At 34.9% G+C, this 20,396-nt stretch overlaps 1 protein-coding gene across 3 annotated transcripts in view; it reads left to right on the plus strand.

Annotated features, from left to right (window-relative positions):
- The window catches only part of TDRD3 (tudor domain containing 3), a 98,403-nt gene that overhangs the window by 43,681 nt on the left and 34,326 nt on the right, over positions 1-20,396 (plus strand). For 2 of the 3 annotated variants that reach the window (XR_004355676.1, XM_032680969.1), the window contains exons 3-10: positions 2,672-2,737; positions 7,013-7,173; positions 9,309-9,450; positions 15,073-15,144; positions 15,681-15,830; positions 16,498-16,638; positions 17,694-17,850; positions 18,475-18,600. Coding sequence is in view for 2 of the 3 variants with exons in the window: in XM_032680969.1 (XP_032536860.1) it covers positions 2,672-2,737; positions 7,013-7,173; positions 9,309-9,450; positions 15,073-15,144; positions 15,681-15,830; positions 16,498-16,638; positions 17,694-17,850; positions 18,475-18,600 (1,015 nt within the window). In the remaining variant the exon portion in view is untranslated. The remainder of the gene's footprint in view (positions 1-2,671; positions 2,738-7,012; positions 7,174-9,308; positions 9,451-15,072; positions 15,145-15,680; positions 15,831-16,497; positions 16,639-17,693; positions 17,851-18,474; positions 18,601-20,396) is intronic. The other variant, XM_032680970.1, reaches the window with a different exon arrangement.

The raw sequence follows: 20,396 nt of genomic DNA on the forward strand, positions 1-20,396 counted from the left end.
ATCCTTCCTTGACTGCTAGAGCCATGTTTTGGGCAGAAGAAATCAAGAAGTCATATGAACTTTTTTACCTTTTTTTTTTGTGTGTGTGTATGAATTGGTCAAATAAGTATGAAATCAACATAAATGTACCTTCAGTACTTCAAATGTTTTTATTTGTTGTGTCCCCTTCCTGCTGCTCTGATTGCAAAGCACATTTCTGGAGACTTTACTAAGGGCAAGTCCTGCCTGACCATCCCAGTGTCCTTCTGTGAGGGAGTGATTGCATCAGTGAACAAGGGAAGGGATACTGAAGTCATCTATCTGGACTTCTGTAAAGCCTTTGCCACAGTCACTCAGAACATCCTTCTCTGCAAATTAGAGATGGATTTGATGAGTGGACTGTTAAATGCATAAGACATTGATTGGACAGTCACATCAGAGGGTATTGGTCAGTGACTCAGATGGACATCAGTGACAAGTGGTGTCCCTTAGGGGTCCATATTGGGGCCAGTGTTATTTAACATCTTCATTAATGACATAGTTTGAGTGTGCCCTCAGCAGATTTGCAGGTGACACCAAGAAGAGTGGTGGGGTTGACACACCTGAAGAGTGGGATGCCATCCAGAGACACCTGGACAAGGTCCAGAAGTGGGCCTACATGAATCACATGAGGTTTAACAAGACCAAGTGCAAGGGGCTGCACTGGGGTCAGGGCAACCCCCAACACCAGTACAAGCTGACAGATGAACAGATCAAAAGCAGCTCTGCTGCTTGTGGACGAGAGGCTGAGCATGAGACAGCAGTGTGTGCTTGTGGCCCAGAAAGCCAATTGTGTCCTAGGCTGCATAAAAAGGAGTGTGACAGCAGGTTGAGGGAGGTGATTCTGCCCCTCTTCCCCACTCTCATGAGACCACACCTGGAGTACTGCATCCAGCTCTGGGGTCTCCAGCACAGGAAGGACATTGACCACTTGGTGCGAGTACAGAGAAGGGTCACTAAGCTGATCAAACCTCTCCTATGAAAGAAGCTTCAGAGAACTGAGAATGTTCAACCTGCAAAAGAGAAGGCTTTGGAGTCACCTGGTTGTGACCTTCCAGTACCTGAAAGGAAAATACAAGAAGGATGGAGAGAGACTTTTTGCAAGGACAGTTAGTGACAGATCAAGGGGGAATGTCTTCAACCTGAAAGTAGGTTTAGATTAGATATTAGGAAGAAATTCTTTACTCTGAGGGTGGTGAGGCAGTGGAACAGGTTTCCCAGAGAAGTTGTGGATGCCCCATCCCTGAAAGTATTTAAGGCTGGGTTGGATGGGGCTCTTAGTAATCTGGTCTAGTGTCCCTGCCCACAAGAAGTTGGAACCTAGCTGATCTTTAATGTTCCTTTCATCCCAAACTATTCTGTGATGATTCTATGATATGGATATAGAACACATGGGAACAGTTTATAGGACCCTGTGTGCTATTCAGAGACACATGACTGAGAGATCAGTTTCCTCAGGTGGGCTCAGGTTGAAAACTCAGTGTGCTTTCTTAAGACTGTCTGTCTTGTGCAACAGAAAGTGTGTTGCTCATTTGTCCACTCTGTAGATATGCAGTAAATACACTAAAAGAGCATTCCTACAATAATTTTTTATTTGTAGAGTGTTTCTCACTGAAAACCAGCATAAACCAATTGTCTACAATGTTTCATATATTAACCCTGCTCAGTTCTAGATCAGGATGTCAGAACTGTAGTCCATTGACATATATTAATGGCAAGTTAGTGTCCAAGTCCTTTTAGTAATTACATTTAGCCCATCTTCTTTTAGAAGTGTTGTTTTCGATCAAAATAAGTAAGGAGGCTCTTCAGCTTCACTACTGCAGTCTGCATCAGCATGTTCTATTTAAAACAACAAACTTATTTCAAGCACTGGAGTTTAAAAAACACAGGTGTTGTAGCTTGCATTGTTGTGCCTTATATTTTTTTCTTAGCATATGTCAGTGCACTAAAAAGGTAATTTGTGAAGTTTCATTAATTTTTATTCTATTTCCTATTTTCACATGTTGCCCCTTTTAGCTCACATCACCCTGAATGATGTGCTTGTCCAAACAGTGTTAGGTGAGGAAAGGGCAGAGATTTTTTCTTTTGATCGTGTGAGTTCTTTTGGTTAATGTTGTCAATGGCCACATTGCACAGTTGCAGAGTAATGTCATGTAGCTGTCTATCTCACTTCCAAAAGAAATAATTAGACATTTAAGTTAAAAAACATCTAATGACAATACATAAACTTTTACTCCCAAGTGTAGTTGCAAAAATCATCTCAACCTTTTATGAAGGATTTGTGCATGTAAAAAGTCACAAACTAAAAATACTTTTCTGGTGGAGAGTAAAGAAAGTTGTTTACCTCTATTAAACCTCATAGTTATGTTTAATCATAGTTATGTTTAGTTATTTCATTTCACCTGTTTGAAGCGTTTTAATCAACATTGAAAATGTACTTAAAACAATACAGTTTAAAAAGCAAAATGATTTCTTTTGTAAACTCTGAGTTGTTGAATTTTTTTTTTCATCATACAGGGTTAAAGGAATGGATTTTTGTAATGAATATTTGTCATTATGGAAAATGTACCCTTCTTTTTCTTATTTTACAATGATTTTTTTGGAAATGGGATATTTTAGGTTAATATTCTCTTGTCTTCTGTATTAATTTCAGACAGATTTAAGAACGATTGGCAAGAAATTCCTACCCAGTGACATCAATGGTGGAAAGGTGGAAAAGGTAGACAATATTTTTACTTCACTTTTCTGTGGTCTGTGATTTCTGTGTGATGACAACCTTCTATGGTGCATTAGTCTGGTTTTGTCATTATTTCACATACAAAGAACCCGGTATTTTAGTATATTATATCTATTATATAGTATTATATAGTATATAATGTTCATATGTATATATGAACATAAACTTCATAAAAAGAGGGTGCTTTCTTTTTTATTTCACACCTTTGAAATGTTTAAATAAGAATGTGACCAATCCTAGCACCTTCATTTATCACTGACAAGTCATTTAGCCTCTTTGGTTTTGACGTGGTATTAGAAGTTCATTTTCCCCCCTCCATTATTCTACGAGGGCAACAAAGCAGGTCAGGAAAAAAGCAAAGTAGCTGTTTGATTATGATGCACAGTGATAAATGTTCATGCTGTATTACTTGGCATACTGACATACGTGATTATAGGTATATGCTTTATGTAATTTTGCTATGACTGTGTATCCTGTAAGTTATGAGGATAAACTGTGTTAGATGGTGTAACAGTTTGTGTTAGAGTATTATACTTGAAACTTGGGTGTCCTAGATTTTTAATGTACGTTGTGTGTTTAGATAGAAATTAACTTTGTCCCCTTCCGTATACCCTTCCTGTTTTGTTCCTTACATGCAATATAGAGAGTCAATAAATGAAGTAATTTTATTTTAAATCAAGCAGTAGTTCTCACTTCAGTTCATTATCCCTAACTTCCAAATATTGACAGTCTGTGTCACTGATGTGAAAATTCTGGGGAAACCTGTTTCTTTACTGTTGAAATTCAAATAGTCATAAGTTAAGGTGGATTTGTTTTAAGAAAGCAAGACTGATGAGAGAGGCTGTTTGCATTTGTTTTTTCTGTCAACGCTATTGTCTAAATGGAATAGTAAGTGCCATAAGCACAGATTTCTACAAGAACAACAGCAGGAACATTATTGCCATGTATGAAAAGCACACTTGAGAGATGGTCTGTTGCAGGATCATAGTTTTTAGCTAGGCAGCAGTTTGTGCGTGTAGCGTATCACTTAGTAAACTAAGTTTATGGGAGAAGTGTTATTAACTTCATTTCTTATAATGTGGAGCTATGTTCTTTTCAGGTATTACTTGAAAAAAATAAACCAAGATGATGTTTTATGAAACTGATTGTTTACCTGTTTAGGTTTCTGGATAACATGTTCTTGAAGATACTTAAGTGCTTGAAGAATTTTTTACGACCTAAATGAATTTGATTTAGTGGTTTTTATAGCTATGATTCTAATTTTTTTTGTCCTCTTCAGTATCCTTTATTTGAAATACAGAAAACAAGCAAAATAATTGCTTTAAATGTCATTTGGTCTTGCACTGTTCATTTCCCAGTTGCTTAATTATGTAATATTCCCAAAGTCCAAATGTATTTGGTTAAATGTAATTCTCCATGGTATTAAGGTTATATATGTGGTAATGCTTGCCTTATTTAGTGTTACTGTTGAAATACGATTTCAGTTCAAAAATTCAAAATGACCTTAATAGTACTGCTTTTTCAGAGTTTTGTTTATTATGATTAGATTTCTTTAGAGGTAGTTGTCAAGTTTTCGTCCATCACTTGAGAATGCACCTAATAATTTGTCCATTTCCTTTAAAAAGAATGTTTTCTCAGTTTCTATTGTTGTTACATAGTTCAAGTGGTCAGTTAAAGATTGAAGTGTGAGTAATTTCCTCAGAGCTTTGATAGAGGTTACATGTGAGAATCTACTTACGTGCTTTAAAATGTTTTCTTCTAGTTTAAGCTGCTCAGATCACCACTTGAGTTTTTCATAGTTCTCAGCTTAAACTGGGCAAGGTGCAACTGTGCCATTTGTTTCCTTTAAATACAAAACCTCTGCACAAAAATGAGGGAAAACTCTGGTGGTTAGTGCTTTAAAATACCTGTGAAATAAGAGCTACTCTTTTATGGAAAAAAACCTTTTGCACCTGTACACACACAAATGCATCTATATTTTGTAGAAAAGAACATCCCAGAAAATAAAAAATGGCCCTTAATTGTCTTTATTAAAGACAATCTTTTTAAACAAATGTTGTTTGTTAAATTGTAGCGATTTACATACTTCTGTCAGTATTGTTAAAGATCAAGGATTTTTAACGTGAACTTCTAGTAAAATTTAGTCTTATGTTGATCAACTGTGTTTATTTTGATCATAGATCTTAGAAAATTTTTCTAAAGAAACGCCGAACCAGACACTTGCAAACCATTTGCTGGAGGGTGATAATCCTTCAGGTTTTGAAAAGAAGTAATGATTGCACAGAAAAAACCTGTATTTGAGAAGAACTCTTATTTATAAATTTCAGCTCAGGCTATTAGATACTGTACTGAATCCTTACTTTCTTAACTGTAGTGTTTCCTTTTTTTTGAGTAACATAAAGCAAATCTGACGACTTAAACAGTGCTGCTATTTAGCTTTCAATGTATGCAAATGCTTTGTTACAGAGCTATGTGTTTATAAAGAAGAATATTTATGGGGCAGGAACAACTTAATATAATCTCTCAGTAGAAAGTAGTAATCTGTGATTCAGAAATGCTTCAGGAGACAATAGAAGTTATGTGATACTATTGTTCCTCTCATCGAAGACTAAGATCGATGTTATCTATATCTTGAGAATATATGTTATTTCCATCTTGCATAGAAAATAAGTTTATTCTGAAGTATTATTATAACAGGCAAATAGTTGCATAAAAGTTGGCATAGAGTCCTAGTATGAAACAACATGGGTATTTGGCCATTATAGGTGGTTATCAACTTCAGTCATTAATACACAGAAATGTTTCATTCACTTATTAATATCTGTGTTTTGTATGGATTTAAAAAAAGTTAGCATTACCAGCATTAACCACAAGATGGCCACATTTGCATAGGATTTGGAAAAGCTGAACCCTCCCCTTTCTATCTAGATGACTATATACCATAAATATATGTTAAGTATTTTTAATGGAAGAAAACTGCAAATAACACTATGAAGTTATAATATATAATTTAAGTTATGTTACATTTAAGGTGTTACTGGTTTTCTTTTGAGAACTAAGATTACAATGGAAACATTGATTCCAGAAGAAGCATTCGGAAAGGATTTAATTTGTGAACTCGGAGTTCCTTTCTGAGTACCGACAAATTATTGATAAGCAGTTAAAAACATAAGTTACCAGCAATTTAATTTCTTTTTAAGTTTACTTATATGCTTCCCAGTTTCTGTTTCATTAGTTTTTGATTGTGGATTTTGGTTTCCTACAGCCTTTTTTCTTTCCTTTTTTTTTTTTTCCAGAATGCTGATAAGGTTTGTTGTTCGAGTTAAAAATGATCTGTGTTTAATAAACCTCCTTCCAGCGAGAGTGATTGCTACATCAGGCCTTCTGTTGTCATCACAGTAAAGCTACTTGGCTTCTATTCTTTTATTTATTAATTTCTCTTTTCTTTCTATTTACCTCCTGGTTTCTACTCTTGCTTTGTGTTCTTCTGGGCTACCTATTCTGTTTCTCCAATGCTGGAACCTAATGAAGTGTTCACTTTTTCATCTTTTCTGCTCTTAGGAGCTAGAGATCAGTTGAGCAGCAACAGACAATTACTTTTTATTTTTCAGAGAAATCAAAATGCCTCAACTATAGCTGAAATGCGATAGTGGTTGGGTTAGTTGGTTTGTGGTTTTTTGGATGGGTTTCTTTTGTTTTATTTTGGTGTTTTGTGTTTGTGGTTGGTTGATTTTTTTTGTTGTTACAACTGACAGATAAGTGATGTCCCCTGAAGTTAGTATATTTTGATTGCCACTGTTTGAAGAAGGTGTGTTTGTAGTTAGTGTTTACAAAGCAGTTGTACTCAAAATTTACTCTTGATCCAAACCAATAGTCTTTAAAGCTGTTTTTTCTTTCTTCAGAAGACATTATCAGTGAGACCCTGTGGGTACAGCATGTGAAATATTATCTGGACTCCATACTGTGTTAGAAGTGACAGTATTTGTGTTTTTGTTTGTTTGCCTCTTCAACTGTTTTCATTCACTTTTTTTTTCATCATTGATATTTCAGAGATGTATGAAACATGACAACTGTTCTCTGAAAAAGCCATTTTTATCATGCTTTAGAACATGCAGTACATGAGTGATAGAAATTGAACATGACTGCCTGATAAAATTACACTTTTCTTTGCCTGGGGGCATCTGTTAGTGTGTCTAGATATTACAGTGTTTGCTTAACAGTGTTAACAGTCTTGTCTTCTCTGTTTCACATATCTAGCTAGAAGGGCCATGTGTTCTGCAAATACAGAAAATTCGCAATGTTGCCGCACCAAAGGATAACGAAGAATCTCAGGCTGCTCCCAGAATGTTACGTTTACAGATGACGGATGGACACACAAGCTGCACAGCTATAGAATACAGTAGCATGTCAAAAATAAGGTGAACAACTTTCTTGTCCAAGTTTTGCTCAATACTTAAATGTCCTTAAAGTAATGGAAGTGTCCTTAATAATATATGAAAAGAATCACTTGACAAAACTTCCTTCTTGGATTTTGAATATAAAGGAGAAACTTAAATTCAGCATGCCAAGGTAGATCTGAATGTAATTTACAGTACCGTTTATGCTGAAGTACATAGTGGAAGAAAGGGGATTTTTGCAGCCATCTACTGAGTTGTAGTTTCACGGCACACAGCATTTTGGGTGTATGTAAACTTGAGCCAAGTTCCCAGTTTTTAATAGTAGCACATCTTTTGTCTGACCTTTGTAGCAGGAGTGTCACAGGCCTGACACACCTAAGCTAATGCAACTAATGCTCCTTAACTGTGGGCAGGCCTTTAACTTGAATATTACTTCAGTTAAAAGTGAAGGGTAAGAGAGCTAAATTACTGTGGAACATGGGGATTTTTTGTGTGTTCGGTTATGAAGATGCTAAAAATGATCTCTAGTGTTTAGTCTCTAGAGTCATGGTGTGCTCTGCACTTTTCTAGTTCAGATTACTTTGATTAAAAACAATAATCTTCCTCTGTCTTTTTCTGCTAGCTGCAACAGTTTTATATATGTATATATATATATGTATACACACTTAATTTTTGAATGTCATCTCTTACTGTTAAACTGCTCCTTCTGAGCAGGAGCCAGCTTGCAGTTTAGAGTGGTGCTGTCAGAACATTTAATGATATTTTAATTTTAGCTTGAGCCAGCAGAACTTGAAATATCATATTCCAATGCGAATATAAAGAGAGCAGTAAAGGAAGGCAAACAGACTTGTGTAAGTAGGTTCTAGATCACAAAATATTTAATTGAACACACAGTACAAGACATCATTTGGAAGCTTTTTGATAAAATTTGAAAAATGTTAGCAAACTCATCACTCTAGGAATGTTGTGAGCTCTTCTTTTTGTGTAACATATGAAAATTCAATTTGTGTTACATGTAGTTGTTTCAGGTTTGAAACGGGACCGTTATCCTGGAATAATGTACTGTTTCAGTACATAGTGTTTCTTTAAATTAATAAATAAAAATCATATTTTTATTTTAAATTGTAAGTTTTTAATGACTATGGTTTTCTTTTACCCCTCTCCCCATGCATAATTTTAATTTTTTTTCTGTATTTCTTGCATGTTTGTTTGTTTGATCTCATTCTCTTTGCTTTTATCTGCACAATACAGAAAACCTACTAACATTGCTAAGGTTAAATGCCACTGGTGCTGTAATTGGCTGACTGCACTGTGAGTGTGCCTCACCATGTAGTATGGGCCTGTGATTGCAACAGTAGCTTCAGCATATTTTAAAGATATTATTGCCTCTCAGTTGAAAAGTTATAAATGGCTGTGTCCTATTTCTCATAAGAAAGACCAGTCTTTAGATTGTTCTGCTTGTCACGTCTTCCTGTTATGGATTGGAGATGCATGATTCTTTTACACTTCTGGTGTTGCTTTTCTTAGGGTAGATTCACATGAGAAGATAAGGTACCTCCTTGTGGGAACTGATGACAGAAAGTATTCATAATGTTTTTAAATTACAAAGTAATGAGAGAAGAAACACTATGAGTTGCATGCTTTTTATTTTTATTCTAGTACAGTCCTGGCTGTTGGCAACGTATAGAAAGCTTCCTTTCTAACCGCTCTTTGTTTTCTCCTAAGTTAAATGTCTAAAAAAAAATGAGATGATTAACCATCTGGAGATCCTCTATTAACTATAAATACATACTAGGATGAGGAACTTATCTTAAAGCCAGTTGTCTAAGACTATCTTCTCTTAGTCTAAACAAATCACATCCTTAGTTTGGTATTGTGAAATTGGGTTTTAACCAAGCAGACAATTTGCAAACATTCATCTCTGTTAGAGTCTAATTTGCAGTATAGCGTTTTTGTGTAATGAGTTGGAAGTGTTCCAATACAGCTATTGAAAAGTACTGTGTATACTCAAGGAATTATTGCAAAGGTTTTTGATGCTAATTTTTTGTTATGGCATATGAAATGTTGGAAGTATAATAGAAGTATTTTTACATGTTTCTTTGTGGCAGAATATTAATAAATGTATTTGAAATATTTGGCTTTGTTTCTACCTCTAGCCTGAACACTCCACCTGGAACAAAAATTAAGCTTTCAGGAATTGTTGAAGTGAGAAATGGGTTCTTGCTACTGAATGACAGTAACACAGCAGTTCTTGGAGGCGAAGTGGAGCATCTTATAGAAAAGTGGGAATTACAAAGGGTGAGGTAACACCACTGCAAATACTTGTTTTACAGAATGCATATTACATTTCATGACATCAAGCTTAATGTGTTGACTGTGAACTTTTTTATGATAAGCTTTTAGGAGTGTACTGTCGAAATAGTTATAGGGCTGCAGACAGATATGTGTAAGTAGGTCTTATGTATAATGTTGCAAATTAAGAAATTAAAAGCAATCTTTGCATGGGAACTGATTCCTTTCTGTATTCTGCAGGGATTGAAATTGTTAATCAAATATATTAAATTTATTTTGGTACAGTCATGGCTGATTGCTTTCCTAAACAAAGTGTTTGGTTCCAAAATATTATAGAATGCTACCTTTTACAATTACCGTCTTCAGACTGTGTATTTTTGAGGTAAAAATAGTGGAATAAGTGTACAGAAAGCACTGAAGTTGGTAACCTTTAATACGAACTCTGTATTGCAGATTTCATCAGTACTTTAGATAAATTTGTGGTTACAAAGACAAATTGGAAGTTTTAAATTCTTTCAACAAGCCATAAATCCTTTACTCCCAATAGAACAAAAGCGGCTGCAGGAATACTTTTTCATACATTTTCTCACAAATGGGTGGAAGTTCTTAGGGCAGGAAGTTGTGACCCTACTACCCTTGGTCCCAAATACTTGCCAGATCAGTTATCGCTACTGCTACCACACTCATCTCTGCATTTTTGCATCCACATCTCTGATGGGTGAAATGGAGTAGCTGCTTATGAACATGATGGTCATTTCTGTATAAAGCATTTTTTTTGTTGTTGCTAATGTTAAGTGGAACTCAGTTGTTTTTGTTGTAAGTAGCCTTCTTTGGCGTTTGGTTGCACTTCTTAGATTTCATCAAACTGAGCCAAAACTTATTTGAATGTTTGAGTTACACAGTGTCCATTGTCATAGATTCTATTTGGCATCTTCTTTGTGCTTTTATAGTGGAAAATAGTTTGGTTGGTTGGTTTTTGTTGTTGGTTTTGTTTTTTTTTTTTTTTAAAAGCTATTCCTGGTTTTAAAAGAAGTTCTGAGACCAACAGCAGAAATATCCCAGTTTATAATTTTTTTCTTATTTAACATAAAGTCTTGTGAGTTTTAATATTGATGGAGACAGAAGGGAGACACATAGAGCTAATATGTTCTTAAGAATGCCATCTAATTTGTAAGACAAGGGTCAATAGAATTGGTTGGCTTTCTTGGTGATTAACAGTCTGTTTTCATATTTCTTCTATCTGGACTTCAACAAATAATTCTTACTTCATAATTATTATTTTGTTTTTGAAATAAATATCAAGAAATAATTTGGAACATGTTTTGTTTGCAAGAAAGCAAACCATTTAATAACCATTGGTGTGCTGCTGGCTACACCTTTTAGCACTTGTTGTGAGCCGGTTCTGTTGGCTTTATGGGGTATGTTTAACTGAGTGGTAGCTGTCACTCATTTGCTCTGGTAAGATACAGAAAGTTAACTATTGCCTGTTGCTATCCCCTCAACTCTCTCGTTCCATCTTGGAGTTTGCCCGAGTATCATTTTCTTTTTCTTGTTGACCAGCTCACAGCACATGAATGTGGCCAATGTCAAAAGCTCTAGGTGACAACAAATCAATTTGGACAGGTGAACCATGACCACTGGAAATTGTAGTTCCAGTTTTATATCCAGACTGACAGCTAGACACATAGGGCTCAAATAAGTCTGTAGAAGCCAGATGCTACATGATAACCATTTCCCCATGAATTCAATATTTCTCTCCTGTTCAGAAAGCTTTGCAGGAGAGAACAGTGGACAAATAAGCAGGATTGCTAAAATACCTGAGAGGTGACAAAGGACATTGCCACTCCTTGTCTAATCGTGCTGCTGAAGCATAAATAAAATGCTGAATTGTGTTAGCATAAAAAGACAGAAAACTTTTATTTGTGGGACTATTTAAAATGACTTGTTTTGAAGCCAGTTTTTTGATTTTGAAGCCAGTTTTTTATTTTCTTGCTACTAGAATGTCTGAGATATGTTAGTTTGGCTTCTCGTGTAGATGATGAAATAAGGGGTAAAGTTAGTGCTAGTAAGCCAAATAATATTCTGAAACTTTAGAATTAAAGTTGTTTAACCAGTTTAAGTTATTACCCTTGCACCTGCCTGTCAGCTTCTAGTTGTTACATTTCATTACTGTTTTGTTCCATTCAGACCATTCAAATCGCTTTCAGGAGGAATCAAGTTTTAGTAATGAGAGACACACACAACAAATATAGCATATGCAGAATGAATGCAGTATTATCACACAGAATGAGGAATGAATTTGCTATTCCTTGTAGCATTCAATTTTATCATAAGGTAAATTCTTGTCTGCAAATTTCAATTTTTTTCAAGCATCAGTATTTAAGTAACAGTATATAAGTAAGGAAGGAGGAAATGAGACTGTTACTGTGAGATCTTTTTTTCTAGATTATTTGGAAATGCAAGATAAAGTGTCATGGACACCTTTAGGTGAAAATAAAGTTCCAAATAACTGTTGCTTTGTGGAGTTTCTTATGTTCTGGTGGTGACTGGTGTTTCAAACATGAAGGGTCAATGTCTGTGAGATATTGCTGGTACCCTTCTTATGAAAAAACAGTACTTTGTATTTCCATTAATCAAAATATCAGACAATATGTAAGTGGAGTCTGAAGCAAATTTTGCTGAGATGATTGGTGAGAGTGTTTGATAGGCTCTTATATTTTTAAAACATAGAATCTGTTGAATTACAAATTATCTAAAAGTAAAGTTCTCTACTCTACTTAATGAGTCTTCTGTTTTGGTGAAGGTGAGGCTAAATATTGAGGTTGCCTTATGGGAAAAAGGAGTAGTTTTATGTATACTTCAAAATTCATACTAGAAAGAAGTGTGAGGGTACAGTAGAACATAATATCTAGTTCAGTCTCATATTGTAAAACCTTTGTTTCTTAAGAGATTCCCTAGGAAATAGGTTTTTAATATCACAATGCAAATACAGCAAAAGGGATAAAAGAAGCATACTAAGTGTATTTGTAACAAAGTTTATTGTAAATGATAGTTACTGCTGTGCTATGAGCATATTTAATTGTAATTTAAAAAAATACTGTTCTTGTTGTCAAGTTACTTTGTATTTGATGCAATACAAAATGCAATTTCCAAAGCAGCTGCTCTCACTTCTCAGCAGACAGTACTACCTGGGAAGAAAGTGTCAGGGCTCTTGTTTACCATTAGAACATTACAATTCTTTCATTATGGCTTTATGCAATAAATTGTTACGATTCAAAATCCATGTAGCTAAATGTAGTAAATAGGCAGTCAATTTTAAGTACTTTTTTGCTATTTGCTCAATTGCATGTTTGAGCAGTAGATTAGAACAGTCATTTTCTTCTACGGGAAAGAAAAAAATTAATCTTAAATTTCAGCATGTTCTTCCTGATTGTAGGACATGAGGAGTTAACTGTGATCTGATGCTTTAGTTCTCAGACTAGCACTTAATATTTTTTTAATTATAAATTGATTCAGCGAGGGAGTTCATTCCAAAACTGCTTGCATTTCTCTAGGTACAAACAAACAAACAAACAAATAAAAACCAGAATAAGTGTAGGATTTACTGGACCTAGAGTGACTTCCTTGGGGAAGTGAAGCAGCTTGGCCATGAAATCACTGTTGTACTGTGCTGCTTCAGTTAATAGATACAGAAAGGTATGAGCATGCTACAGTGATCATCCTTTGGTTAGCTCATAATTCTAAGGCAGCACTTTAAAGGAACTGATCAAATCTAAAGCAGAAAAATTTTATGATTTCTGCACTAAGTGCTTTGTTTTGAATAATTTATCAAATACTTTATCAGTGTTTTTTTGCTCCAAGGCATGAAGAAAAGGATTATTATTTTTTTTCAACCTTGAAAGGACTTAATAACCATAAATGATTTAGAAAACGGTCTTTGGCTCCTCAATAAAAGTAGTTAACTTGAAAGGAGTGGACCAAAAGTTTTAATTTCGGTATGTATTAGCTAAATTGATCCATTACTTAGTTTAAAAAATTTTCTGATAATATAGTGGCTTAAAGCATGTTCGTGTTTGTACTACGGTTCTCACATGATGTATTTAAATCAATTTTACATAAGTGTAATAAGTATATAGGTAAATGTCATATATAGTCTTAAGTAAATAATACTGTCTCTGCCAGTCGGGAGTAGTAAATGATGTATGTAATCATGCATGACTGTCCAGTGGGGGAAAAAAGATAATATAAAATGAAGATGATAAAACAGATGCATTATATGACGTGCAATTTTGGAGCATTTTAACAGCATTAAAGACCTGTTCTTCCCTTCTTCCACTTCTGAAACCAAATATTTCTGTGTAATACACAATAATTAACACATAACCAAATGTCAGTTACAGTGAATTTCTTTCTCTTCCAGGTTATTGCTGTTTTTGTAATTTGTAGAGAATGAGAAAAACTTTATTAACTTATGAACAGATAGTTTAATGCAATGTTTTACAAATCCATCTTTTGGCTGTTGTTGTTAACAAGTAATTGTATTATTGGAGAATGCTATGTTTTCAGGCCTAGGTCATCGATAAACCGAAGGGTTTAGAGCACTTGTTCTGTCAATGCTGTGTATCAGTAATTGTTATGCTTACTGTTATGGTCTTTGTGATCCAAAGACCTCCTAATCAATTTAGCCTATATACCATACTTTTTATAAGGTTATTGGGGAAATTTCCTGGTAGCACAGTATTTTGTTTCCAGCAGTGGCAAAAAGATGTTTTTTAGGGAGAGAGCACAGCCTGAGCTCTTATGAAGCCTTAGCATCCAGAATTTCTCTATTATGTTTTATCAGGGGATACAATTCTGACTCATCTTTTCTGTGTTTGCTTATGCATGGGATCATGAATTTCACAGAATGGTTGAGCCTGGAGATCATCTGGTTCCATCAGGGCCATCTAGAGCCAGTTGTCCAGAACAGTGTCCTGGCAACTTTTGAGTATTTCCAAGGATGGGGACTCCACAACCTCCCTGGGCAACCTGTGCCAACCTGTGCTAGTGCCCAGTCACCCTCAGTAAAAATAGTGGTTTCTGATGTTCAGAGGGACCCTCTGTGTTTCAGTTTCTGCCCATTGTCTTTTTGTCTCACTGGGCACCACTGAAAAGGGCCTGGCTCCATTCTCTTTACATTCTCCCTTCAGTTGTTTGTGTAAATTGATAAGATGCCTGTGAACCTTACCTTCTTTAGACTGAACTGGTCCAAGCCTTTTTTAAATATGCTGAATCTGTGTGTCTTTACAATCTCTAGTGACAGCAGGTTTACTGGGCACTATGTAAAGAAACGTCTGCTGCCTATTTGTGTGCTGCTTTGTTCTGCTAGTGTAGGTTTTGGTATATAACTGAATTTTCTATATTTGCTCTATATGTTGCCGTAATGATTATGCAGAATTCCATAATTTTCTTCTTTTCTCTGCCCGTCATCTAACCTTCTTCTTAATTACCCCAGGATTTTAAGAATATCATTATTTTTTTCTGCTTAAAATGTCCATCTTGCAAATTTCCTATACTTTCTGAAGTAGACATTTAACGTATCATCTCTTTTCTGTTTGCAATTTATTAATCATCAGTGTTCTTTTACAGAGTTTGGCGAAACACAATAGGAGTAACATTGGAACAGAAGGCGGTCCTCCTCCTTTTGTACCTTTTGGGCAGGTATAGTGTACTTCTCTTTGTCACTTCATGAAAGAAACCTGTATTATGATATCTAGGGTACCTGGTTCCAGTTAGATAAAGGCTATCAAAACACCTTAGATCATGATGACTTGGATATAAAAAATGTGCCTACTTAAAAAAAAAAAATTGTGTTAATCCTGTCACTTTGTGGCACCAGTTTCTATTTGACATTTTTCCTCCCAATTTCAAACTTAATTTTATTTCATATGTGGAGCCTTTGATTGTGCCAGTCAGATCACGTAGGCCCTAAGGTAGTCCCTTCTTAAATGCCAGAGGTACTTCCAGGAATCATACCAACCATGTTGTGAACTAAGCTTAAAATGTAAAAGTCTTTTTTTGGCCTTTCTAGTGGACCAGAGGAGTATGCTTTTAGGAAAAACAGATCTAGATGTCCTGGGTGTACATTTTGGTGATCATGTTCTTTAAGTTGTGCTAATCTAATGCAATAATACTTTGATCTTTTTTAAATGACAGTAGGCAGAAGAGTTAATTAAAAAATTCTTTTGCATTTTCAGAAATGTGCATCTCATGTGCAAGTGGATAGCAGAGACCTTGATCGCAGAAAGACTCTGCAAATGACAAATGCTGTAAAAACTGTTGTGGACAATGATGAATTTGAAAAGCAGAGAACAGCTGCTATTGCAGAAGTAGCAAAGAGCAAGGAGGTTAGAATGCATGTGCTACAGCGTTTTACTTACCGTGATTGATCTTTTCTTGTTATTTTAAGTATTAAATGACAAATGCTTTCTGATATTTGCCTGCTTATAATTCTACTCCTGTATCTTTACAAAGAATCAGAGAGTCATTTTGGATTGATGGCTATGTTCTTTTAATAATGCCAATAAATGTATCATAATGTTTTATTGAAGATATGGTTTTGATACCACTACTAAAAAATGTGGGGTTTACAATTTAGCTAATAAGATTTAAGTAATTAATGCAGGTTATCAGTTTTGATCTGTTTTTTCAATTCTCAAAAACCGGTGATTCCCTGCACTCAGTCTGAAAGAATAGCTAGGAAGTTTAGTTCTAGTGTGTCAGGTTTTTGTCCTCCTTTGGTTTTCCTTTTACTTTATTTTTGAAATCTACTTTGTAAGTAATAAAAACTAGAATTATATACTCTTTTAACAGCCTCCTTTGGGCACAGAGAAAGAAAGACCTAATAAATTAATCTTTTTGTGTGTGTGTAAATTAGTGCTTTATTTGTTGATGCAAAGCATAATCATAAAAAATATCACTGCAACAAATTTGCTGCACTTTTTCTACTAGCTAATATTGAGGCTTATTTTTAAGTTCTGTTTGCTGAAATTTTGTTTTTGTGCTTATCTGAAGACCAAGACGTTCGGAGGAGGCGGTGGTAGTAGCAGAAGTAATCTCAGTGTGAGTGCTGGAGGGAATCGAAACAGGGAACTGTTCCAGAAAGAGAAGATAGCAAAACCTGAGGGGAAGAATGAAGGTGTCTACCGAGAATTGGTAAGGTGGAAGACTTAAATGGAACCTTAAATGCTCACTACTCAAACCCAAAACCCAAATATAACAAAAATAAAATCAAAATACCTCAAGAATAATGACTTTCAATAATTTTGAAGTCTATTTAGAAAACTTAAGGTGTTTTTGTACCTTACCAAGATAGGAGTTTCAGTGTGATTTGAGAGTAAAACAGTTATCCAGGAAACTTTAAATGTGTATCTAAAGGTTAGATTCCACTAGGTTTGGAAGTTGTTTTTCTGAAGGGTCATAATATGCCTATTTTGGAACTTGCAGACACAGTGTTATATTCATGGATTCCAGTTAAGAATGTATTTGGTTGCAGCTGTTCCAGTAGATGGGTAACTGGTGTCATTTTGGTTGGGTATGGGATAAGGAAGAACAGAGAGCCTAGTCCCATTTTGGTTTTGTTGCATGTAAGTCTGTCTGTACTGGAAGAGGCAGTTTTCACTAGAGTGCTTTAAAGCAGATGTCAGGCTATTTTCTATACTTGACGCTTTGTGATTCCTGCTTTGCCTTTTTGTCATTGTGCTCTATACAGTTTAGAATAACAAAGCCTGCATTTCTTTAGAAATGAATTGTTTGTGCTTCTTTGTTTTCTTCTATAAAACCTTTAGCCAATTATTTTCTCCATGTTTTAAGAAATGTGTAACTGGGTTTTGTATTGTCTGTAAAAGTTGTGAAAGGGTTCAAACAGGACCAAACAGCTCGTTTTGATACCAGTATTATTTTGAGATATTCTTTTTAGTTTTCATCTAGACTAGGAGAATTTGTGCTTGACAGCACATAATAGTAGAACTGAAAACTAATGAATTAAAAATCATAATAATAATATTAAAAAACCCCAAACCTTTTTTAGCTGGTTGGTTGGACCTAAGAGAGATTGTATGTGAAGATTTTATACAAAACTGAAATATTTATCATCAATTAAATAAGAAATAGTGTTTCAAGTAAAAATTAAAGAAAAAATAATGTAAAGTCTGGTGGGTTTATAGAATCTTTGTTGTATTTATTAGTTGTGTGTGTACCTTTTATTTCAGGTTGATGAAAAAGCTCTAAAACACATAACAGAAATGGGTTTCAGCAAAGAAGCAGCAAGGCAGGCACTTATGGATAACAGTAACAGCCTAGAGGCAGCATTAAATTTTCTTCTGAACAACAGTAAACAGAAACCCATTCAGGGACCACCACCTAGAGGTAAAACTTGAAAACAGGTGCTTTAAAACAGTGTTTACAAGCAAAGGACTTTGTGTATGTTGGATTACTAATGTAGTTATAGAAAGTCATATCTGCATGTTTTTTTTCTTAAAGTTAGAATGCATTGCAAACCTGAAAGCAAATACCTAAGAAACACCTCTGTGCCTTATATTCTTGTCAAAATTTTTGAATTGGAGGTCACAGATTGGAATATCCTTAAATGGGAAATATGTGTATCCTAAAATCACAGAAAGACATGGGTTGGAAGGGACCTTAAAGATCATGTTGTTCCACCTTCCCCCCTGCGGGCAGGGATGCCGCCCACTAGATTAGGTCACCCAGGACCCCGTCAGCCTGGCCTTGAACACTTCCAGGAGTGGGGCATCCACAGCTTCTATAGACAGCCTGTTCCAGAGCCTCATCACCCTCACATTAAAGAATTTCTTCTTAACATATAATGTAAATCGCTTTTATTTTAAAAATGTTCTCCCTTGTTCTATTTATTTTGTCCATGACAGAATTTTTTAAAGACAGAAGATACAAACATTTTGTAAATCAAATGAAAAAGTTTATACTTTTTTATTTATTTATTACCCATTCACAAAAAACTTTTGATGCTTACAGGTAAAGGGAAGGGCCGAGGCCGAATAAGACCTGAAGATGAAGAAGAGCTAGGAAATGCCAGACCATCTGCACCAAGCACACTGTTTGATTTCTTGGAATCCAAAATGGGTACTCTAACTGTAGAGGGTAAGTTACTGAAATTAATGTATCTGGAACAAATATTGGACAGTGTTGGTGGAATTCTCTTTCCTATCTATGTCATCTAAAAGGTGATTCCTAGAACTTCCTCCACACTCAGTCATTAAAAAAAGAGTGCTTGGAAAGCAGTTCCTCTCCTTCGAAGAAAGGTCAAATAAATTGCACTGCGATGGTTAGATGTCTAAAAGTAAGTAATCTGAAATAAGATGGCATAAATCACAGTCTGTTAGTCTGATGGCATTCCTCCTGAATCATGACTCTTCACTCATGATATCATGAGTCTTCCCTGTATTTGTCAGAAATCTAAAATATTCAAAGAAAGTACCTTTCAAATACAAAAGCATTCTGCATTAGCTGATACGATTTAGTAAACTATTCAAGTAATGAATATAATTCAGAAAGCAGGTGTAGGGAATGATGGTTGAGATATATCTTGGCAACTCATTTCTCTTACCAAAGATGAATTAGATTTTTACAGTGAACAGAAATTAAAACAATGGGGGTGTTTTTCACTTACATTGCAAACATTGATTTTTCTTTGGATACATTTTGTGCTTATATTGAGAGGTTAGAGAAGGCTTTTTTGTGTGACCGAAAGACATTTAAAGGAAAATAATAGAAATAATCCCTGTGCGTTATATAACTTGCTTACTGTCAGTAATTATATAGTACGTAAGTCATGGTAGTTTACCAAGACTTGTGAAATAAGTGAATTGCTTCTTGTAAAATGGTATTATGGATTGCTAGGGGGGACTTCTGTGATCTTGGGATTTAGTACGTGTACATAGACAATGAAGCGTAGTGTTATGTCAGTAAAAAGTTGGTTTTATTGGTTATATGTATTTCAGTTTATAATCTTCAATGTTGTCTTTTAAAGATAAATACATTTTGCTTTTCTGTGTTTTTTCCCCTCTTAAATAAAAATAAAAAGATTCCATAAGTGATCATAATAAGACACATAATTGTATTAAAACTTTGTAAAGGTTTTGTACTCCTTCAATTGTCAAAGGTTCTGACGTATTTCCTAGCATGACATAGGCTTTTTGCTTTTGTGGTTTTTTACCACTGTGTTGGGGTTTTTTAGCTTTATCTGAATGATCAATATGCAGTCTGTTGTACTATTCCTGAATCCTGCTTTTCTGAAAAGTAAAACCAAACCCAACTCGTTATCACTTTTGAAGAGTTCAGAAAGTGTTCTAATTATTTTATGAAATTTCTTTAGATATTTTTACCCTTTTTCTTCTGAAAAAGAAAAAGATGTTGTTCTTTGTAATTGGTAAGGCTTTGAACTTGTTGCTTAGTTTCATGTTGTTTTTATTTTCCTTACTGACTGTGTATAAGCCCATAGGATTGTGTCTCCGTTTCTATGCCAGGTTTTACTTTTGTCTTACAAAGTCTGTTTCAAATGGATTTTTTTCAAGAAATACGTAGGCATATGTATTTTGTATTTTTAAAAGTGCTTTTTTCCTTGCCAAATTCGAGGAAAATTCTGCAGTCTGATGAATTCAAATACATCCTTGAAATGATATATTGAAAGTAAATTTTCTGCTAGTTTTTTCCCTCTGTGGTTGAACACCATCTTGGTTAAATTCTTAATTATTAGTTGTCTTAAGTTCCATTTAAACTGAGATGACAGGAGTGTTAAAAGTGTTTGCAGAGTGATGTATGTGCAGTGACCACTGTGAACTCTTTCACGATGACGTCTGCATCCAACTGTCTGCAGAAGACAGGAGATATATATATATATATATATATATATATATATAGTACCTTCTATATATATA

The sequence above is a fragment of the Chiroxiphia lanceolata genome, chromosome 2 (assembly GCF_009829145.1).
Source record: "Chiroxiphia lanceolata isolate bChiLan1 chromosome 2, bChiLan1.pri, whole genome shotgun sequence".
NCBI classification, from domain to species: domain Eukaryota; kingdom Metazoa; phylum Chordata; class Aves; order Passeriformes; family Pipridae; genus Chiroxiphia; species Chiroxiphia lanceolata.